This window comes from Haematobia irritans, chromosome 4, assembly GCF_050003625.1.
Source record: "Haematobia irritans isolate KBUSLIRL chromosome 4, ASM5000362v1, whole genome shotgun sequence".
In the NCBI taxonomy this organism is placed as follows: Eukaryota; Metazoa; Arthropoda; class Insecta; order Diptera; family Muscidae; genus Haematobia; species Haematobia irritans.
Window position 1 is genome coordinate 87,304,302 of NC_134400.1, and position 24,812 is coordinate 87,329,113.

Sequence of the window (24,812 nt, forward strand, 5' to 3'; positions counted from 1 at the left end):
AAAAGCGGAGAATTATAGTAGGGATATATTTAAAACGAAATTCTCTTTTAAATTTGAATTTTGCGTAATTTATACTCGCAATTGGTATTAATTCCGAGCCAAAAATGCGGTTTCTTTAAAATAAAGGCATTTTTTGAGGACAAGCTTTATATCTAGGATTGATAAAATTGAAATTAGGATACAGATCTCATTTATCGAATTTTCATTCTCTATTTGCTATATACTAATAAGGCTGTTCACGTAAAAACCAATGCCAGTCCAAACCAATCCAAATTATAAGAGCTATCTCAAAGAAGAAAATGTTTTCCTAAGCCACCGTGGTGCAATGGTTAGCATGCCCGCCTTGCATACACAAGGTCGTGGGTTCGATTCCTGCTACGACCGAACACCAAGAAATTTTTCAGCGGTGGATTATCCCACCTCAGTAATGCTGGTGACATTTCTGAGGGTTTCAAAGCTTCTCTAAGTGGTTTCACTGGAATGTGGAACGCCGTTCGGACTCGGCTATAAAAAGGAGGTCCCTTGTCATTGAGCTTAACATGGAATCGGGCAGCACTCAGTGATAAGAGAGAAGTTCACCACTGTGGTATCACAATGGACTGAATAGTCTAAGTGAGCCTGATACATCGGGCTGCCACATAACCTAACCTAACCTAATACCAAAAAAAACTTTAAACCAAAGATGCAAAATCCTCACAATAAGTCTTAGCCTATATTTGAAGAGTTTTAATCTTAACTCTTAAGTTTCAATATATCAATATAAATTTAAGGACTTATTTCTTTAAATAAATAACGTTTTTTAATTTAAGGGACATTTTCCTTAGTTGAAAGACATACGACCTTAACCGAGGGACGAAAACTTTACAAGATTCGTGTCCTAAAATTAATTAATACAATTTTCAAGCAAAGATTAGAAACTTCTTTTTATACCCTCCACCATAGGATGGGGGGTATATTAACTTTGTCATTCCGTTTTTAACACATCGAAATATTGCTCTAAGACCCCATAAAGTATATATATTCTGGGTCGTGGTGAAATTCTGAGTCGATCTGAGCATGTCCGTCCGTCCGTCCGTCTGTTGAAATCATGCTAACTTCCGAACGAAACAAGCTATCGACTTGAAACTTGGCATAAGTAGCTGTTATTGATGTAGGTCGGATGGTATTGCAAATGGGCCATATCGGTCCACTTTTACACAGAAAAAAATATCACCAAAATATTTCCAATTAAAAAGTTAATTGAAGTTGAAAAAATTTTCAATTAATAAATTAATTGATACAATTAACTTTTTAATCAAGATAGAAATATTAAGTCAATTAAGTCGATGATTGAAAATTTAAAAATTTTTAATTAAAACATTAAGTGATACAATTAACTTTTTAATCAAATTCGGAAGACTAAGTCAGTTAAAGAAAGTGATGAATATTTTTTAATTTTTAATTAAAAATGTATTCAAACAATCAATTGTTAATCCAAATAAAAACCAATTCAGAAAATAATTGAAAATTGTTACATTTCTTAATTAAAAAATTAGTTGAGTTTGGCTATCAACATCAATTAAATTTTTAATTGACTCAATTAAAAAATTAATTGAAATTTCCTAATGAAATCAATTATAATTTTAATCAAGAATTTTTTCTATGACCAATTAAAACTGTGATTGATACTATCATTTTCGTGATTGAAGACATTTCAATTAAAAAATTAATTGGATGAATTAATTTCGTGATTGAATCAGAAATTTTTTTTGTGTGTACGTATAGCCCCCATATAAAACGATCCCCCGATTTGGCTTGCGAGGCCTCTAAGAGAAGCAAATTTCATCCGATCCGGCTGAAATTTGGTACATGGTGTTAGTATATGGTCTCTAACAACCATGCCAAAATTGGTCCACATCGGTCCATAATTATATATAGCCCCCATATAAACCGATCCCCCGATTTGGCTTGCGAGGCCTCTAAGAGAAGCAAATTTCATCCGATCCGACTGAAATTTGGTACATGGTGTTAGTATATGGTCTCTAACAACCATGCAAAAATTGGTCCACATCGGTCCATAATTATATATAGCCACCATATAAACCGATCCCCCGATTTGGCTTGCGAAGCCTCTAAGAGAAGAAGGTGTTAGTATATGGTCTCTAACAACCATGCAAAAATTGGTCGGTATCGGTCCATAATTATATATAGGCCCCATATAAACCGATCCCCAGATTTGACCTCCAGAGCCCCTTGGAAGAGCAAAATACTTCCCATTCGGTTGAAATGTGGTACGTGATGTTAGTATGTGGTATCCAATAACCATGCAGGAATTGGTTCCTATCAGCCCATAATTATATATAGCTCCCAGATTTGACCTCCGGTGCCTTTTGGAGAAGCATATTTCATCCGATCCGGCTGAAATTTGGTACATGGTGTTAGTATATGGTCTCTAACAACCATGCAAAAATTGGTCCACATCGGTCCATAATCATATATAGCCCCATATAAACCGATCCCGAGATTTGGTTTTGGAGCCTCTTGGAGGAGCAAATTTCGTCCGAGTCAGTTGAAATTTGGTACATTGTGCTAGTATATGGTCGTTAACAACCATGCCTAACTAGGACCATATCGGTCTATAGTTATATATATCCCTAAGATAAAGCGATTTCCAATCACACAAAAATTGGTCCATATCAAGTTCATAATTGTATATAGCCCCCATATAAGTGACCCCCATATTTCAATTCTGGCTCTCTACGTACCGTGCAAAAGTCCATATCGATTTGTAGACTTAACTATACATAACTTTTTTGTCTAATATATACCACGTATGGACTAACTCACAATTTAGAAACCGATGTTAAGAAGTTTTAATATACCACAACCCAAGTAATTCGATTGTGGATGACAGTCTTTCGTAGAAGTTTCTACGCAATCCATGGTGGAGGGTACATAAGATTCGGCCTGGCCGAACTTACGGCCGTATATACTTGTTATATAATAAAATTTCATTATTTTAAAGAAATCTATCCTTAATAGTGAGTGTTCTAAAATTTAGGTTGCATAATCGATCAATATTTTTTTCAGTGTAGGAAACAAATTTCAATTTATACATTTTCTTTCATATTTTTTCTTCATGTGCTATTAAAGACATTTAAAAACGAGTTGTGCAAATTTAGGCTCGATTTCAAGTAGAAATTATGCTATGTTCATCAACTTTGAAGAACTTTTTAGAACTATTACAGCCATCTTGAAGTTAGTCCAACAACATTTTCTTTCATGTAAAGATAACCATTTTTAAATTGAATCACTTATCTGTAAGGCCAAAGGACTTCATTGAAATATTGATCGACTTTGTTGAACAAGGAAAAAAACTTTATAACACGAAAATGCTTCTTCCATTCTAAGCCAAATTTGCATGGGGATTTTAAGGACAAGAAATCTTAGCCCTCACGACAATAGCGATTTACTTGTAGTTAAGTTTGCTTGTCTCAAACATTTTATGAACTAACTATGGATAGAAAGTTCAATTGCCGTACACATAAATTCAATATGAAATAACGCAAAAGAAATTTTTCGTACGATTCCTAAAAATAGTAAGAATGAACTACTGTATGGTTGAAACGGTCATGAATTAGCGCCAAGGTTTATTTTCTTTAATTGTAGTTCATTTTTTTTAAGAGGGTGTAATTTCGTGAATAGCAGTTTAAAAGTACACCAGGCAATTGAATTTTCCTGGTTTTAACGACGCTTTGTGGAAATCTCAAAATTGTGGAATATCTCAATTTTCGCCCGAGGTAGTTTATTCTTTTTATAAAACAGTTTACTTTTTTGTGTAATATTTTACTGTAATCTTTAATTTAAAATAGTTTGGTTTGTTTTTTTTTTATCCTGTTAAATATCAACGGAGCTACATGATTACGAGTATTAATTTGGTTAAAATTCATTTAAATTAATTTAACTTAAATTTAATGTAGAACAACAAAAAGAAATAATACTGGTATACCTAAAATTATACGTATTAAACTAAATTGATTTAGATTAAACCTAATTAACTTAAGGTCAGGTGGCTTAAATTCAATTTGTTTATATCAAAATAATGTAAATTATATTAAATTAATCTTAATTAATGTCATGAAACTACATTTCTTGAAATGAAGTTGAGAAGATTTCCTTGTGTACACCGCCCTCTTTCATTTCCATTTATTACCTTAAATAACCTTAAATAACTATTATTTTCTGGTAGCTCTAAATTTGGCAATAGGCACAGTGCATACTTTTAGGCGCCAAACTAAAATTCTATTAAATATTGTTGTATACAGGTGGGTCGAATGCTTTAGAAATAGCATTTATATGGCATGAACATTGAAAAAAAGCTGTGATTCTTAATAATAAAAATAAGTAATTATTTTCAATAAATTGAACTGAATTGAGTTTATTTGAGTTAATTAACGTGAACTTAATTTACATGCTTCATTTATTTCATTAATAATAAATTAAATTGCACTAAATTTACGTCCGAGTGGGTCTCTATCAGTTGGATCAGTTTGTATATAAAATGCACAAAATGTGCAGAAAACTATGCAGAACTATGACAAATAATTCCAAAGCTATAAGCACAGGCCAAGAAGTAGACATACGTCTCAAATAAAATTAGCAGTTATCTTGTGTATCTTCCTACCGGAGATGGCGCTCTAAAATTAATTAATTAATTTTATGCAAATTGTATGATGGTACGCTCTCTGTTAATTTTACTTGACATTTTTAGGGGAACTATCTAGCTTTAAATCTAGACTCCAAAAATTTAAAATTAGAAAACAAATCTCGTTTATCGAATCCTCGTTATAGTTTTGCGGTATATCAACAAAGGTATTCATGGACAGATAAATGCCATTTTATAATTCGAAATGAGTAGCAAAAAATGTGTTCTTAATTAAAAAAAAAAAAAAAACACAAACAAACAAAAACTTTAAACCAAAGATGCAAAATTCCCAAAAAAAAGCCTTGGCCTATTTGTGAAGCTGTTTTAAATCGCAAAAAAAGTTTTTCTTTTCTTTAAGGAAAATTTGCGTAAAATGAGATTAAATTCATCAGATGTCATCTACTTACATTGCTCACATAATAGGTGTCACACAACTCATTGTCATCATCATCCGCATCACCAAACAAATCATCCTCATCGTCTCCATCGTCCACATCATCCTCATCATCGAGCGCAGACCCATTGTTATCCGAATTATGATGTCTCTGAAAGGCATGCAATTCATAGATGCTACGATATACATTCGTCTTTCCCGATTTCTTGTGGAGCGTTGCATACGTGGTCGCACCTTGAATTGTTCCACGAGTTCTTACACTAGACGACCGTACCGGTATTCCCACTGCTATGGAACGTGATTTTTTCACTGTGGTATTGTTGTGCTGCTTGACAATGTCCTGAACATGTACTCCTTGCCGTGAATCACAATGTGGTTGGGAATCGTTTTCTTGAGAGACTTTGTTGGGTGCATCCGCTTCATTGCTTTCGCAGGGCGAAGATAAATCGCCACTGGAAACTCCACTGGAGAGGCTTGCCGTATCCCACTTACGTGATTGTTGAGAATTTCGATTGTTTGCACAACTCAAGGTGTGCTCCTGAGTCTGTTGACGTTGCTTCGATGTGGGTGCACTGGCTGTGTGGCCATAGGACGTATCTATCGTAAGGTAACGATATTTTCGGGCACGCCGTGATTTAGGGCTTGATTGTTTACTCGTTACAGTTGCATTGCCAGTGTTTCTCGCCAGCATGGCCTTGTTGACCAAAGTAGCTGTTGTCGTTGTGGTTGTGGTGGTTACTGTCGTTGTTCCCATGCCTGTTGTCGTCACCATGGCTGTGGTTAAGAGTCCTTGGCCAGGAGTTGGCAAAATGTGTTCCTCAAAAAATTTACGCACATTTCGTACTGTGTCCGGGTTTGGCAGTTCCTCCTCATACAGCTCTCGATTCACACGAACGGGTTGATAGAAAAAGTGACGCTTTATGCCACTACTGCTGCCATTGCTTGATGTGCTATTGATGCGTTGTTTTCGGCCCCCTTGCTCCTCGAAATGGGCATTTTCAGTAGAGGATGTTTGAGAAATTTGCTTTGTCTCCGGAGGAGGTGCTGAGGCAGCAGCTTTAGAATTCTTGTTGGGATGATGCTGAGCACCAAAACAGGACGAAACCAAGGGTCTTTCGATTTTTGTGCGCACTGGCTCCACAATGACTACGTTATTGTTGGACAATAACTCTTGGAAGCTGTATTCCTGCAAATACTGAATGAGACCATCGAATTGTGCCTCCTTTGAGTTACGTGCCAAGAGATTGCTGCGTAATAATTGCTGTGACTTCATGACCTTATAGCGAATGTGATCGAATTGCGGTTCCTTGGCGTCGAGTCTATCATCTGCAGTGACATTGGATGGCACTGCACTGACAATTGTCGCCTTTTTGTCACCGTCCAACTCGACAATCTCAATGCTGGGCATGAAACTGCAAAAGTCTTCTGGATTTTTGGTGTGGTCTATCAATTTGGTGTTTGTTGCAACGGAATGAGATGGTGAGGTGGCATTTGAATCTGGGGCACCCAAAATGAAGTGCCGCTTTTCGGGAAGCTGATTTACTTGACTCTGACTAGTTTTCATCTTATCCGCCATATCAATGGGAGGAGAATGTTCCTGGCCTTGAGCCTTAAATTGCTTCCTATTCTCTGGCTCTTTTATTGCCTGGATGCTATTGGGTTCTTGTGGTTCCCCTTTCTCCTCTTCCTCTTCTTCCTTGGCCAATTTGGACCAATAACACCGTACCGCATCAACCTTTTTGAAATATTCATTTTCCACTTGGTTTACCTCGTCCTGGTTGCAGGCCATGCTTGTCGCACTGTTGCTGCAGTTGGTGAGGTTGGTATGTGATTTGCGCTTGTTATCGATTACTTGAAGGATTTGTGGTCGTGACATTTTGCTGCTCGTTTGCTTCGCTTTGTGGCGACGGAAGGAGTCTGTAGCTGTAATCACTTTTACAGGACGTGCTCGATAAATTTGATTGCTTAGCACACGTCGTTCTTTAGCTTTGGGTGAGGAGATTGAAGGGGGGCGTTTGAAATCACCAGAGTTCAAATTGTTATGGTTCAAATTAGCTGGATAATGTTGCCGTTTTGGCTTGGAGGGTGCTCGTTTCAAAGAGCTCTGTGGTCGATTGACAGAGTTCAAGGGCGATGATGAGTTCTTCGCAAGATCCTTGTTGACTTTAACGAAGTGCCTTTGGTTAGTAAGTTGGGAAGGTTCGTTGCGTTGGTTAACAAAATTGTGATTTTCCTTTTCCTCCTCGGGATGTGCAGTTCCCTGGTGGTGGTGTTGACCTCTTTCTATGGAATCTTCTTCAATGATATTGTTTTGGGCATCTGTGACTACAATGCGGAATGTAGGTATTGGTGTTTTGGTTGGGTCTTTGGTTTGAGCTTTGGTTTCTTCACCTTCACTTAAAGTCGTCAAGGTATTCTCCAAACGGAATTTGGCTCTATTGGCAAATTCAATTTGCAGCTGCTTGCTACGTCTCCCACTTTGGCGTATCTCTTTGGCTCTACGCTCGATTTGTTGACTAAAATTTTCCACGGTAATGACAGGGGCTTCCTTGGACTTCTCAAAACTATGGTATTGCTCACTGTCTGTTGGTGGTGATGTATCATATGCTGCTTGTTCTTGAGAAGTTTCGTTAAGTTTGCCTGTGGTTTCTCTAGATGAAGTGTTTTTTGGTTTTATTGTCTTATTGTCTTCTGATGTTTTCTTTTCTGGACCATTTGTAGAGAAATGATTTTCGTTCTGTGTTTGGTTTTCTTGCACGGAATACTTTGGTTCTGCAAAGACATACAAATTAGGGTATATTAGAATAAATCAAGTACCCTGTATTATTTTCAGGAGAGCAAAATTTTAATATCTCCGGGACATCGATATATGTATAGTGTGTGTGTATGCAAAAATATATTAATTTAGAAATTTCGCATAAACATATATATGCTTAGAAATTAACGGAGAGCAAGACAGAATCGAGAAAGATGCAAAGATGGCGACGCAGAGAAATAATGGAAGACATCAATATAAAATGGAATGGAAGATATCAAAAAAAAAATTAAATTGTGTATTCTGAGAAACGAACAAAGCAACGAACAAAGCAAAGCATAGAAGACTATAGACATATAAAAGAAAATTTAAATTTGTATTGAAATCGTGGCTGCTAAAGAGTATTTTCGAACAAGAAAATAAATAATAAAATTGTGTAGAGAATTGAAAAATTAGGGAATTGTTCGAATCAGAGAACGAAAACAAACAAAACAAATCGTTTCCATTTGTTTCGTTTCGTACAGTCCACATAAATAAAACGAAACGAAACCCAGGATAACGGCACTTGCGTTTGGCTTTGTATTGTTTTTGTTCGTGAGTACAAACTCAACCAATACCGAAAATTATGGCGGTACTTCGTGAAACATAGAGAACAAAACAGTAAACATTCAATGCAAAAGTTTGGCAAACGTTTGCTTAATTATTAAATCAATTAGAAATATAACACCTGTTATATTGCTACATAAGAATATGTTTGGTCATGTCCCATTGTTATGATCGTTTCGCATAGCAAACGTTTTATTCCCATTTCGTTACCGATCGAAATAATTTGACGCAGAAAATCCGTTTTGTTTTGTTCTCTTGTGCTTTGAAGTGTTTGTTGTTTTATTTTCATCTGAGTACAAAACGATTCGCAAAAATTTAAAGGTTTGTGACTTTGAATGATATGTACGTCAAGCGTTGCGTTTGTTTTCATACTCTGGTTCGAATTGGCTTCCTTTGGAACGAATCGTGGCCGAAAAAGCCATCACCCGCTGTACGAAAGTTACTCTGCTGTATTTTGACCCATTTGGTCGTCTTGAGATCGATACCTTGGTAGTTTTTAGTGCCACCCTTACTCTCCAAAATGCTCCAGGCGCAAAAGTCCAACGGATTGAGATCCGGCGATTTTGTGGCCATGATGCGAAATGAGGCGCTTTTAGCTTTTCTTTTAGCGATTCTTGGTTGACGCGTGCGTCCTGTTGGAAAGTCTATGGTCTGAGGCCAAAGTGCTTGTCTACCCAGGGCTTCAATGCAGTCTTTGGGGCATTTGCCGGAGGTGTACATTTTCAACTGATCTCTTTGGCAAGTAAACCGGATCATTTTATGTGTGAAATTGGAATGGTTTCTCTTCGGAGAAAAGCAAGGCGTACCCATTTCTTGGCCCTTTCCAGTCTAACACACTTTTTGGAACGTCAATGGCCTCAGTCCAAACTCATGCATCCATTCTCGCGATATGTTCAATTGTTGATCAGGTCTTGTATCACTGCGACCTGGCTATGAGCAATGCTGTGAGAAACAAATGATTTATTCACATTTAAATGCTGAAATGCCAAATACAAGGCAATAATCCTATCACGCTTGAATTCCATCTCAAATGACTGTATTTCTGAATGCAATAGATAAAAATGATTTTAAAAGCTTGCAAACGATAAAATGTACTGTCATTGAAATAAATCTGTCAGCTGTCAGACGATCGGTTTAGAACTTGCTGGTTATGAATATAAAGTAGTGAATTAGTATTCACTTCTTACCACCACTGAACTAAAATCTCTGTACAAATCTCCAATGTTCTCAAAGTATCGAGATTTCGATCATTTGCAGATTTAACAGATGTTGAGATGTGTGAGATTTTTTTAGTATACACTTAATTATTGGATTACCACATCGTTGCAAAATGTGAAATTTTGGTACATAACAATTTAGAGGATCTGGAAAGAGATTTTGCTGAAATCCAGCTGATATTTCCCTATTAAAAGTGTACTGACATCTATGTGGATTTCAGCCAATTTCGGACCTTTAAATTGAAAAGTCCGATCCATGATACGAGTATTGTGCTACAAATATTACAACTCCATGCTCTTATGGTACGTGAACTTATTACTAGTTTTTTTATGAAAACAATCTCGTTCAAATCTGTACTCACCTCTTTCAATGTCTACGTTTTCCGTTTTTCCTTTTTCCGTTTGTTCTCTTGGCTCGTGACTTTGAGTTTCGTGTCGACTTATCTGTAATTGATTTTCCTTAATTTCTTTTTGACGATATTTTTGATGAGCTCTTCCAAAACGCTTGATGGAATCGTAAATTTGTTCCGATGTTACCTCTTCGGGCCAAGGCGAATGTTTGGTTTTGCTAGCGTAATTTTTACTAGACGTTGCCTGAGAATCCCCAGAGCCACCTGTATTCTCTTCACCACCATTAATTGTCTCATCCAATGAATGATAATTGTCCAGGTTGTAGCAAGATCTGAGCTGGGCATCAATACTTTCGGACACCTTTAGGATTTGTCCAATATTAACATCTGGTAAACTGTGATACTGATTCTCACAGAGATTGGACTTCAATGGTATATAGAGAGGTTCGGCCACTTGCCGTTTCAAATGATGTGCAAAAGCTGACGATTCATTTGACGGATAACTGCCATGGGTTCTTTCCGAGGAATCACTGTAGATTGATGAGTAGGCTGAATCGGAATAGCGCTTCAGTTTCCGTTTTTCTACAACTGAAAGAATTTTCGGTTTACTGGCTACACTGGAGGTGACTCCTACAGCAGGAACCACAGGGTGTGGAACCACCGAGGTGGTGGGTGTATGTTCGATTTTCAATACTTGTGTATAAATGGGTGATTCGTTTTCCTCACGAATATCTTCACAGGAATCTTCTGCCAATATTTCAATTTTTGTATTCACTGATTCTATGAATCCTAGGGGCTCGTTGTTCTCCGCTCCTGGAGGATGATCAACTTTATTGTGCTTGGCTTTGGGCTCATATATTGCGTCCTCTATGGAAATGTGCAAAACTGTTTCGACTTCGTCAAAGCAAGTGCGTAAGCTGGTCAATTCCAATGAGGTTTCACAACCCTCGGTCTCCACCAGTGTACTGTCCGAACTCTCTTCGGAGGATAAGTAAACCGAGTCGTAGGCTATGATCTTCTGTAGATTTTCACTCACTGTTCGGACCCTCTTGAGTGTACTCTCAACTTCGGTATCTGTGGTAGTCAATTGATTGGAGTCTTCACCCTCGCGTAAACTACAATCGCATTCATCCAAATCCTGGTGATCTCCGTCACATTCGTCACCCGTTGACTCAAATCTGGTTCGCGTTGTTGTGGTCAAACTGATGATTTCGTAGCTATCAGCGTCGCCTTCAATGTGGGTCTTCTGGTAGATTTCCTCAATTTTGGTGATATCGTATTCCTGTTCCGACAATGAACCACTGTCACTCTGATCATCCGAATTGCTGGTTGTGGTCTCAGGAAAAACACTACTCTGGCTATTCTCTGGACACGAATCACCGCCACTTGCTGTGGCCGAATTTGCCTGCTTGGCCCCTGTGTCTAGATGTGTTTGAAGTTTCTGGCGGCGCGATTGATAGATTCTCGGTTTCTCGTTACTCAACAAATTCACCGCCTCTTCCAGAGTTTCAATATCGTAATGCTGTTGCCTCAGTTCATGCGACTGATGCAAGGAGTTCTTAAAATAATCCGAATTGAGACTTTCCAAGTCGCTTTTGTCGTTGTGCCACGGATGCAATTGATCCGCCACCAGGCCCAGAGCTAGCCTATCCAAACGCTTCAAATGATCGTAATAATCGTTGGTCACCGATGTTGCTTTAGTATTGGCGGAGCAAACTGAATGCTGCTGTTGATCGTCTTGATAGTTTGGTTGGTAATGGTGCAAATGTTGCTGTGACTGATTGTGGGATTTCGGCAATTGTTGTTGATGGGTGTAAAGTAGAAATTGCTGCTGCTGTTGCTGATGTGACTCACAAGTATCGGCTACACTTGGATTGCTCTGTTCATCGGCTTCTACTGAGGGGGCACTGCTAAGTGCACCTCCGACACCACTGCCCGTACCACTGGCACTTCCACTGCAATTGCCCAGTTTATCTCTGGATGCGTGATGGTGATGATGGTGTGTACTATTGCCATAAATTAATCTGTGTAGGAGGAGAGAGGAGGAAAATAAATAATGAGAAGTCCATTAGTAAAATGTCTATTGTCTAAAGCAAATATTGACTGCACCCGAATAAAAGCTAGAGTCGGACAAAGGCGGGATATTATTGGATTTGAATACCATTGGGGAATTTGCATGGAGGAGGTGGTTTGCCTACTGTCTGTCTGTCTGGTCGTTCGTTTGTGTGTTTCTCCCTTACAGCCACCCGTCGATCATTGTATGCTTGATTGACTAACATCTCGTGAGATTTTGAATGAAACTCCTATCATCTGATAATATCGCATAACAAATCGTCGAATGGATTATGGAACTTCAACGCAGTGCGAATCTCATGTTCATTACATTCACTTAGGTTTTGTAATGCCTGAATGATTTTTCGATTTAAATTTGATTAGAAGGTTCAAGGTGGTTTGGTGCATAGATTCAATGTATGCTTTATATAATGGAGTTCGGCACGTGATTAAAGTTTTACAGCAATGTAAAAAATAGTAGGGCGCCCTTGTCATTGAGCGAAACATAGAATCGAGCAGTAATCATTAGTAAGAGAGAAGTTCACCACTTGTGGTTAATTGAAGTAAGGATACATTTAAGACACAATATTCAAGATATTTCATTTCATTACTTTAGAATTTTTTTCACATTTATTAAAGCCAAGTTGACATTAATCCAAAAAAATTGTCATTCATAAAATGATGCTGACAACGATTTTGTCAAAATTCTATTTCTATAGAAAATGTTGTCAAAATTTTATTTCTATAGAAAATGATGTCAAAGTTTTATTTCTATAGAAAATGATGTCAAAATTTTATTTCTTTAGAAAATTTTGTCAAAATTTTATTTCTATAGAAAATTTTGTCAACATTTTATTTCTATAGAAAATTTTGTCAAGATTTTATTTCTATCGAAAATTTTGTCAAAATTTTATTTCTTAAGAAAATTTTGTCAAATTTTATTTGTATAGAAAATTTTTTCAAAATTTTATTTCTAAAGGGTGATACGGTCAAAATTTGGTCAATATAAACTTGACGTATTTCTTTCAATTTTGCATTTAAAACCTGAACACCCCTCATTTTGAAGGTGTTTGTGTGTAGAATGTTGCTCCTATTTTGATTTTGGAATTCACTCTTCAGTTGTCAAAATGCCGTCCAAGCAAGAAGAGCAGCGTATCAAAATTTTGCTCGCGCATCGCGAAAATCCCAGGTACTCGCACGCAAAGCTGGCAAAATCGCTAAAAGTTGCCAAATCAACTGTTACAAATGTAATTAAAGTGTTTGGGGAACGTTTGTCGACAGCCAGGAAGTCTGGATCGGGGGAAAATCGAAAACCGGAAGCCGCTGAGACGACAAAGAGAGTTGCCGGTAGTTTCAAGCGAAACCCTAACCTCTCTCTCCGAGATGCCGCAAATAAGCTGGGTGTATCGTCTACAACCGTGCATCGAGCCAAAAAACGAGCCGGACTATCGACTTACAAGAAGGCGTGGTAATGGACGACGAAACCTACGTCCAAGCCGACTACAAGCAGCTTCCGGGACAGGAGTTTTATACGGCAAAAGGAAGGGGAAAGGTAGCAGATATTTTCAAGCACATAAAACTGTCAAAGTTCGCAAAGAAATATCTGGTTTGGCAAGCCATCTGTACCTGTGGCTTGAAAAGCAGCATTTTCATAGCTTCCGGGACTGTCAACCAAGAAATTTACGTGAAAGAATGTTTGAATAAACGTCTGTTTCCTTTCCTGAAGAAACACGGTTGTTCCGTACTGTTTTGGCCGGATTTGGCATCTTGCCATTACGGTAAAAAGGCCATGGAGTGGTACGCCGCCAACAACGTGCAGGTGGTTCCCAAGGACATGAACCCTCCCAACACGCCAGAGCTCCGCCCAATTGAGAAATACTGGGCTATTGTCAAGCGGAACCTAAAGAAGACCAAAAAACTGCTAAGGACGAGCAGCAGTTCAGGCAAACTGGCTTTCTGCGGCGAAGAAGGTGGACAAGGTGGCTGTACAAAATCTGATGGCAGGTGTCAAGCGTGAGGCCCGGCAATTCGGATTTGGAAAAGCGAAAGCCTAACTGAATATTTTTCCTGAATTTTATACTAATTGAACTTGAAAAAGAAATTTAATTTGATTTTTTTAATAAACGATTTCACCGATTTAGAAGCGTTTTCCCTTGACCAAATTTTGACCGTATCACCCTTTATAGAAAATTTTTTCAAAATTTTATTTCTTTTCCTCTGTTGGTTAAGCTACTCTTGTAGTTTAGTCAACACAATGGTTTTAAAGCTGAGATCAAAACAACAAATATGATTGAAGTACAAACCCACAATAAAAAACAAAACACGATTGGAGTAAGAGGAAGCACGCCCAAAATAAACCCAGCCAACTGCACTCAAATCGATGATTTGATGGTAGCAAAGGAAAAGAGAAATGTTTGTATGAATTTATTTCGGCATAAGCCGGCTATCATAAATCTTTTTTCGGAAGGTTCAAGTGTGGTTCACCATGGGTTTAATGAACTGCCTGAATTTATTCTGATAATTGGTTGATAGTTTTGCTGCAAGTAGAGGATGCTGATGAGGAATGTGGTAATTCCGAAACGTGCGTCCATCCAACCATCTTGCAATCTATAGGGCTTTGCCCATATAAATTTGACAAACATTCTTTCCTCTGTTGGTTAAGCTACTCTTGTAGTTTAGTCAACATAATGGGTTTAAAGCTGAGATCAAAACAACAAATAAAATTTTATTTCTATAGAAAATTTTGTAAAAATTTTATTTCTATAGAAGATTTTGTCAAAATTTTATTTCTATCAAAAATTTTGTCAAAATTTTATTTCTATAGAAAATTTTGTCAAATTTTATTTGTATAGAAAATGTTGTCAAATTTTTTAACGATAAAAAACTCTTTCAAAATTTTATTCCTCTTAGTTGCAGAGGAATATTTTGCCAAATCTACCAAAATATCAAATTCTACCAATCTACCAAACTGTAAACAATCTACCATTTTGTTCTACCAACCACTTTTTCTGAGTGTTCTATACAAATTAACTAATTTTACTAACATATTAGAAATTTTGTGGCTCAAATAGTGCTAAACATTATAATAAGTGAAAAAAAAAACGAAACGAAATGAAATTTTTGCAGCTAAATACAGGAATTAAATGTTAACTTTAGCCAATAAATAAATAACATTTAATGCAATGCTTCTCTTCTTAATGGCGGTAGCTTCCAAATATTAATGACATTGTCCATTCAATGATAAACTTTTATATAAAATTTCACGTTGCTATAAATCTATGCACGTTGTAGGTTACCATACAGCTTAACCCTTTCCCATTTGTTAATTGCAGAAGAAAATATCTGAAAAAAAATTCTGAAGACATGTTGAACGTTTTCACCCAAAACATTTATTTGCTATACGAATATGAAACAGACGGTGAAGAGTCGTAATGGTGTCTTTAGAATGTTTCCATTTTTATACATGAATTGCTGAGTTAACTTTGTGCTCAGTTTTGTGTCCCTGTGGCTTTTTAATTTTTAATAGAGTTTTGGTATATACTGCATTTGGGAACTTTCTAATGGCATCAAATAAGCCATGGTATTCTTTTCGAAGATTTTGTGCAATTGTAAAATTTCGGCAATCAATTCAGTTATTTTGGAAGAAAGAGATGGGTAGATTGGGTAGATGGAAATGTCAACAAAAACGATATGATATCGTTATTTTCTAGGGAGTCACCGTGGTGCAATTGTTAGCATGCCCGCCTTGCATACACAGGGTCGTGGGTTCAAACCCAGTTTCAACCAAACACCAAAAAGTTTTTCAGCGGTGGATTATTCCACCTCAGTAATGCTGGTGACATTTCTGAGGGTTTCAAAGATTCTCTAAGTGGTTTCACAGCAATGTGGAACGCCTATAAAAAGGAGGTCCCTTGTCATTGAGCTTAACATAGAATCGGGCAGCACTCATTGATAAGAGAGAAGTTCACCATTGTGGTATTACAATGTGGTATTACTGAATAGTCTCAGTGAGCCTAAAATATGGGACTGCCACTATACCTAACCTAACCTATCGCTATTTTCTATTTGACAATGCAGTATTTTTTCTTTTGATGTTGATGCTAAGATAATTTTACCGCAATGTAAGTCCGTTCGGACTCGATTTGTCATTGAGCTAAACATAGTTTCGGGCAGCACTCAATGATAAGGGGCAAGTTTACCATCTGTGTTAGCACAATGGACTGATTGGTGTATGTCGGCCTATAATAAAGGGCTGCCACTATACCTAACCTCATGTAATACAAGTACAGAGTCTCTTAACGCGGAATTGCATCTATAGAACGGGCACTACGCAGTTCTCAAAATAAAATCATTTGCGGCAAAACAAAAAAGGAATTAACAATATTTCAATGTGACCGATTGGCAAACCTCTTGAACCTACGAGCCTAATTGCAATATTATTCAATGTCTGTTGCCATTGCATTTTCATAAATTGTATATTTGAAGCATGCCAGTAATACAAAGCAATTTTGAATTTAAATTAAGTTCATTGTCATCATTAAAACTTAATTTTCATTTCTCAAGAATGATTGCCTTCTCACAATAAAGTAAGTTGAGAAGGTCTGTTTTAATTACAACACGCCCCTTGGTCCGTACAAGATGAACATCCTTAGGATAAATAATTGCTTCACAACAGAGAAGATAATGTCGTGAAAATTTCATAGCAAGTTTTGTATCTTAATTGCTAGAGAATTCTTTTGTTGAGAATTAAGAAATTTCAAAAGGAATTTCACTTCACCTTTGTGAGCTTAGAAATATCTTCTACTTTGTCTTTAACTATGGACATTTGAAGGTGGGGCGAATGTGGATACTTAATTTGTTGGAATGATTTCGAATGTAGATACTACACGGACGAAAAAGACTGTTTTTCATATGTTTGGATGTAAAAAATTGGAACTCAAATTTTTTAACACAATATTTTTAAGTGCAGGCATATAATTTTTATACCCTCCATCATAGGATGGGGGTATATTAACTTTGTCATTCCGTTTGTAACACATCGAAATATTGCTCTAAGACCCCATAAAGTATATATATATTCTGGGTCGTGGTGAAATTCTGAGTCGATCTAAGCATGTCCGTCCGTCCGTCCGTCTGTTGAAATCACGCTTCCGAACGAAACAAGCTATCGACTTGAAACTTGGCACAAGTAGTTTTTATCGATGTAGGTCGGATGGTATTGAAAATGGGCCATATCGGTCCACTTTTACGTATAGCCCCCATATAAAGGGACCCTCAGATTTGGCTTGTGGAGCCTCTAACAGAAGCATATTTCATCCGATCCGGCTGAAATTTGGTACATGGTGTTGGTATATGGTCTCTAAGAACCATGCAAAAATTGGTCCACATCGGTCCATAATTATATATAGCCCTCATATAAACCGATCCCCAGATTTGGCTTGCGGAGCCCAAAAGAGAAGCAAATTTCATCCGATCCGGCTGAAATTTGGTACATGGTGTTGGTATATGGTCTCTAACAACCATGCAAAAATTGGTCCAAATCGGTCCATAATTATATATAGCCCCCATATAAACCGATCCCCAGATTTGGCTTGCTGAGCCTCAAAGAGAAGAAAATTTCATCCGATCCGGCTGAAATTTGGTACATGATGTTGGTATATGGTCTCTAACAACCATGCAAAAATTGGTCCATATCGGTCCTTAATTATATATAGCCCCCATATAAACCGATCCCCAGATTTGGCTTGCCTCTAAGAGAAGCATATTTCATCCGATCCGGCTGAAATTTGGTACATGGTGTTGGTATATGGTCTCTAACAATCATGCAAAAATTGGTCCAATCCCCAGATTTAGCTTGCGGTGCCTCCAAGAGAAGCAAATTTCATCCAAGCCGGTTGTAATTTGGAACATGGTGTTAGTATATGATCTTTAACAACCGTGCCAGAATTGGTCCATATCGGTCCATAATTATATATAGCCCCCTTATAAAACGTTTTCCATATTTGACCTCCGGAGCCTCTTGGAGGATCAAAATTCATCTGATCCGGTTCAAATTAGGAACGTGGTGTTAGTATATGGTCGCTAACAACCATAACAAAATTGTACCAATCACACAAAAATTGGTCTATATCGGTTCATAATCATGGTTGCCACTCGAGCCAAAAATAATCTACCAAAATTTTATTTCTATAGAAAATTTTGTCAAAATTTTATTTCTATAGAAAATTTTGTCAAAATTTTATTTTTATAGAAAATTTTGTCAAAATTTTATTTCTAGAGAAAATTTCGTTAAAATTTTATTCGGTTCATAATAAAATTTTCATCTTTGTCAAAATTTTATTTTTATAGAAAATTTTGTTCAAATTTTATTCGGTTCATAATCATGGTTGCCACTCGAGCCACAAATAATCTACCAAGATTTTATTTCTATAGAAAATTTTGTCAAAAGTTTATTTCTATAGAAAAATTTGTTAAAATTTTATTTCTGTAGAAATTTTTGTCAAAATTTTCTTTCTATAGAATATTTTGTCAAAATTTTTATTTCTATAGAAAATTTGGCGAAAATTTTATTTCTATAGAAAATTTTGTTAAAATTTTATTTCTGTAGAAAATTTTGTCAAAATTTAGAAGATGGTATTAGGAGGTTTTAAGATACCTTGCCATCGGCAAGCGTTACCGCAACTTAAGTAATTCGATTGTGGATGGCAGTGTTTAGAAGAAGTTTCTACGCAATCCATGATGGATGGTACATAAGCTTCGGCCTGGCCGAACTTACGGCCGTATATACTTGTCATAAACTAGCATAACATGTTTGGGACATATATGTTAATATGTTAGAACATATTATGTTTGGGACATACACTGTTTGTAAATATAATATGCTTAGATGCAAACATATATTAATTTAGAAATAGCCTATAAACATACATGTGTTTAGAAAGAGAGACCTAGAGAGTATGCTGTAAGTAAAATAATGGAAGTAACCAATTGGCGCCATAAAAATATATCCACACAAAGAAAATTTCATTAAAATTTTTTACTACCAATGTATGCCCTAAGGTGAAACATAATATGTTTGAACAATACAAACAATATTTTGTTTGGACCAATCCTGAAAATATATATGCTTGAAGCAAAATGTGTTTGGGGTATATGTTACAGAAGCGATTTTTTGAGGGTGTATGAGTTCCACATACACACTCAGTAAAGTTAAAAGCCATGAAGGAAGTTTTTGGGTTATTTTAGAAAAATGTAACGAAAAATATTACATGTGACACCGTGATACATATGTGTTAATATTTTTAGTCAAGTTGTTGAAATTGAAGAAGAATTATAATAATTGTTTCCTCTTTATAAGCCTTTTTTATAGAAAAATTCTTTTATTTTCAGTTCCTCAATGGAAATTACAATTTTATTTTTGTTCGCTACCTCATACATATTTCCAAAAGGGTTCTTTTCTCTTTCAAATTTAAATTCCTTAACTCTCCAAAGTTTATTTTTCAGCAGTGCTTACACTCTTGTTTAACAAAAGTTTCGTTTGAACCAAAAATAGAATTTGCAAAAACAAATTTACGTAAAATTTACTCAAGAATCGGACAGCACTCATTAAAAAGACAGAAGTTCACCGCTCGTGGTACCATAATGGACTGAATAGTCTATGTGAACCTAAAACAAGTATATTGGAAAAAAGCATGCCCGGTTCTAAAGTCGTTGTCTTTACACTAATGATTTGGTATTGATTTCGAGCCAAAGAAACAGAGAATTATGTAAGGGTACATTTAGGACACAATTCTCATTTAAATTTGAGTTTTTCGTACTTTGTTCTAGGAATTAAGATTTAATTTATCATTTTTTTTCGCCTTTTCTTCATATTATACTTACCCCCCACTTTCATGAAGCTCCGTTAGTGTTACGTTAACTAACCAACTTTTAAAACGTATTATGGACGAAGCCGTCAACTTGTCTATATATTCTATATGCCAGTTAGGAACTTAACTGACGAAATATTTTCAGTTAAAGTTAACCGGAGAGAAGATATTTGCAATTTACTTTCTGTTAACTGGCAGTTAAAGCCTAACGAAGCTACATGAAAATTACCGTTATGGGTATAACAGTATATTTAAAAAAAATAAGAAATCGCTCAGTTAGTGTGGATGATGTAGCCAAATATGAGAAAATTGAACTTAATATTTGTGTAAGATATATACCTAAATTTGAAATAGATCGCTTAATACATCTCAATGTAAACTTGAGTACGATTGGATAGTTAATAAAGCCTTCGCTAAATTTGGTAAAATCGGGAACTGATTTCCATGATTTTTTTTAGAGAATTCTGAAATATGTTACTCTGTGTCAAATTTGAAGACGATCGGTTAGTAAATAAGCGCAATATGATTCGATTGGTTCCCAAATTCAATAGAGTTCGTCCTTGTGCCAAAAACAAAAATGTCGACTCCTACACTCCCACAAAAATCGCTTCTCTAACATATGCTACAAACATATTTTACAAACATATTTCAGAAAAAACCCCTAAAATAGTCTAGACTTTTTTTAAAAACCCCCAAAAATTTTAAGAATGTAAATAGTACAAAAAGGGGTCCCAAATTTCGTGTAAAAATCGTGTAGCGATTCACTTTAAAAATTAAATTTAACACAAATAAAAACGAAATTTTAGACAAACTAAGTTTTCTTTTTAGAAAATTTTCTCTTCTAGAAAGTACTCTATAACAAAAGGGAATTTCGTTATTTTTTCAAAATTTCGTCCCTGAGGAAAGTATTTTTTTCTTTGGTGTAATAATACAATATGTTTATCAATTAAAACAGGCAGGCAAAACAAAATAATTCAATGTATAAATGTTTTAAATCAAATTAATTTAAAAAAATGGTTTATAATGTATAAATAATAGAAATAAACAAGGAAACAAAAATTAAAGTTCAGAAAATATATATCGATTATTAAAATGCTTTCAGCTGCTAAGTTAAAACATGATTTCTTAATTTGTTTTTAATTGTGTCAAATATTAAAAATGCCCTTTGGACAGAAGCGTTTGAAAAATATAACGAAGATAACGCCATTGCATATTTGCTTATATTTGGGAACTTGGGTGGACTTTTTTCTCAAAATTCATCCCAGAATTGTTCCGAATTTTGTTGAGAATTGCTCCACTTTAACATATAAGGTCTAAGATACTTGTTTATCCCCAAAAATCGCCCCAAATAAATGTTACCCCTAAAAATCCCCCTAAACGTGATAAAAACCCCTAAATTTGGGGGTGGGGGGGAATCCCAACCTGGCAACACTGGCCCACGAGCCCATGCAAAGATAACATTATTTAACAGAAACATACATTTGTTGGCCACGTGGAGCGGTGGTTAGCATGTCTGCCTTGCATGCAAGGGTCGTGGGTTCAATTCCTGCTCCGACCGAACCAATTTTATACCCTCCACCATAGGATGGGGGGTATATTATCTTTGTCATTCCGTTTGTAACACATCGACATATTGCTCTAAGACCCCATAAAGTATATATATTCTGGGTCGTGGTGAAATTCTGAGTCGATCTGAGCATGTCCGTCCGTCCGTCCGTCTGTTGAAATCACGCTAACTTCCGAACGAAACAAGATATTGACTTCAAACTTGGCACAAGTAGTTGTTATTGATGTAGGTCGTATGGTATTGCAAATGGGCCATATCGGTCCACTTTTACGTATAGCCCCCATATAAACCGATCCCCAAATTTGGCTTGCGATTGCTCTAAGAGAAGCAAATTTCATCCGATCCGGTTAAAATTTGGTACATGGTGTTAGTATATGGTCTCTAACAACCATGCAAAAATTGGTCAACATCGGCCTATAATTATATATAGCCCCCATATAAACCGATCCCCCGATTTGGCTTGCAGAGCCTCTAAGAAAAACAATTTTCATCCGATCCGGCTGAAATTTGGTACATGGTGTTAGTATATGGTCTCTAACAACCGTGCAAAAATTGGTCCATATCGGTCCATAATTATATATAGCCCCCATATAAACCGATCCCCCGATTTGGCTTGCGGAGCCACCATATCGGTCCATAATTATACATAGCCCCCATATAAAGCGATCCCCCGATTTGGCTTGCGGAGCCTCTAAGAGAAGCAAATTTTATCCGATCCGGCTGAAATTTGGTACATGGTGTTAGTATATAGAATCTAACAACCATGCAAAAATTGGTCGATATCGGTCCATAATTATATATAGGCCCCATATAAACCGATCCCCAGATTTGACCTCCGGAGCACCTTGGAAGGCAAAATTCTTCCCATTCGGTTGAAATTTGGTACGTGATGTTAGTATAGGGTATCCAACAACCATGCACACACAAAAAAAAAATTTTTCTGATTCAATCACGAAATTAATTGATCCAATTAATTTTTTAATTGAAATGTCTTCAATCACGAAAATGATAGTATCAATCACAGTTTTAATTGGGCATAGAAAAACATCTTGATTAAAAAATTAATTGATTTCATTACCAAATTTCAATTAATTTTTTAATTGATTCAATTAAAAATTTAATTGATGTTGATTGCAAAACTCAATTAATTTATTAATGAAAAAAAGGTAACTATTTTCAATTACCTTTTGAATTGGCTTAGAATTTTTATTTGGATTAACAATTGATTGTTTGAAAAAAAATTTTAATTAAAAATTTAAAAAATGTTAATCACTTTTTTAACTGACTTAGTCTTCCGAATATGATTAAAAGTTTATTGTATCAATTAACTTTTTAATTAAAAATTTTAAAATTTTCAATCATTGACTTAATTAACTTAATGTTTCTATCTTGATTAAAAAGTTAATTGTACCAATTAATTTATTAATTGAAAAAAAATTCAATTTAATTAACTTTTTAATTGGAAATATTTTGGTGATATTTTTTTCTGTGCAGGAATTGGTTCCTATCAGTCCATAATAATATATAGCTCCCATATAAACCGATCCCCAGATTTGACCTCCGGTGCCTTTTGGAGAAGCAAAATTCATCCGATCTGGTTGAAATTTGGTACGTTGTGGTAGCATATGGTATTTAACAACCATGTGAGTTGAAATTTGTGGATGACAGTCTTTCGTAGAAGTTTCTACGCAATCCATGGTGGAGGGTACATAAGATTCGGCCTGGCCGAACTTACGGCAGTATATACTTGTTTTTTTTTTTTTTTTTTTGTAATTTACACATTTATATTTATACTATATTAAATTTTTATAATGAAACTTCTAAAATTTGGTTTCGGAGGAAAAAGTGTTTATGTGTGCCGAACCTAACTTTACTCTTCCTCGCTTATTAAGCATTTTTTGAAAGCAGTGACTCCTCCCGACTGATATTTCAGTCGTGTATTCGTTACATTTTAACTTTTTCACTGCTGCTAAAGTTCTTAGCTACATCAACTAAATTTAAATCATGACATAAATCATATGGTCAAGAAAATTTTTAATAATAAAGCCGTATATGTGCATTGACGTCAACAAAAATCTCATGCGTGAAATTCGATAGATTTCCTCATTTCCACCAAGAGTTCACAAGCAGAATTGGCTTGGAAAATAACACGAATTGTTTTGTTTGATTTGTTTTTTTACTGAATTAATTACCGGCTATAAGGTTGAAATTTTATGATTCTTTCCGCGCTATGGTCTCTGCGTATGCTAAGCGTTAATAATCCGTGTATGTTGACCAACAAAACCACCACTTTTGATTTTGTTTTTTTTTTTTTTTCGAATCGTTTGTTTAACAACCGCTGTGGGACCGTTGACTGAAAACCATATGACACACAACACCAAAAGCTGAAAACTGAATTTTCAAAAATTGAAAATAACAAAGTTTTTAACAACCTGTTGACTTTACCTATTGCTTTTGTTCGAATCTGTAACCACAGACCGGGGTTCCCCCCCTCTGACCGGAAAACTATATATATATCCCCATTACCGACTGCGACGAATGCTGCTTTTAAAGGCGTTAACAAGTGATGCGCATCGGCACTGTAGATATGTGTCATCAAATGTAAACTGGAACAGCCCGCTTGTGAGTTGGAAAGCCATTGCACAGTGGTATCGTGTATTTATATAACAGATGTTCTGGTTAATATAATGTCCATCCTACTTTTTTATTAATTTTATCTATAGAAATGAATTTATTAAGAAATGGTCTATAGAAAGATTTTTTTTTAATAATTTAGTTTCACAATACAATACAATTTTGAAATTTGAAAAAAAAAAAACGAAATCAACAGTAGCGACAAAATAAAAAAGCATAGACGACGCATTTCTCTGATATATAGAGTTTTTTCCTTATCCAAATGTTGATAAATGAATGAAGTCGTTTTGCCCTTATATATAAAAAATGGGTATCTTAACACGAAAGAAAATTTCATTTGACTAAGGTCAACTTGGCTTTAATAATTTTGAAAACTTCTTCAAAATAAATGAAATTATCATTAAATTTGTTGTCTCTTTGAATCTTGACTACAAAGCAAAAACGCATTCAAAAATAGGATATGTTTTTCAGAGGTTTATTTTAAAGACGTTTTTCTCTTGAAACATAACATAATGTCATGAAGCCGAGTGTGAATTTGAAATTTTAAGCTGTTGTTAATAATGGAAAAAGTTGAAAAAACGAATAAATGAAAGTTTGTTTCCTAAAGACAAGTACGCAAAACTCAAATTTAAAAGAGAGTTGTGTCTTAAATTCCTACTTCAATTCTCTCCTTCTTTGGCTCGGA

At 35.8% G+C, this 24,812-nt stretch overlaps 2 protein-coding genes across 7 annotated transcripts in view; one reads left to right on the forward strand and one right to left on the reverse strand.

The window, feature by feature from the left end:
* MCU (mitochondrial calcium uniporter) overlaps positions 1 to 24,812 on the forward strand; it is a 474,060-nt gene that overhangs the window by 201,783 nt on the left and 247,465 nt on the right. The gene's annotated exons all lie outside the window — the stretch shown is intronic.
* The window catches only part of jv (javelin), a 257,363-nt gene that overhangs the window by 2,844 nt on the left and 229,707 nt on the right, over positions 1 to 24,812 (reverse strand). Inside the window, exons 5-6 of the mRNA XM_075307496.1 lie at positions 10,019 to 12,030; positions 5,092 to 7,850 (exon numbers count right to left, since the gene is read on the reverse strand). Of these exons, the coding sequence (XP_075163611.1) occupies positions 5,092 to 7,850; positions 10,019 to 12,030 (4,771 nt within the window). The remainder of the gene's footprint in view (positions 1 to 5,091; positions 7,851 to 10,018; positions 12,031 to 24,812) is intronic.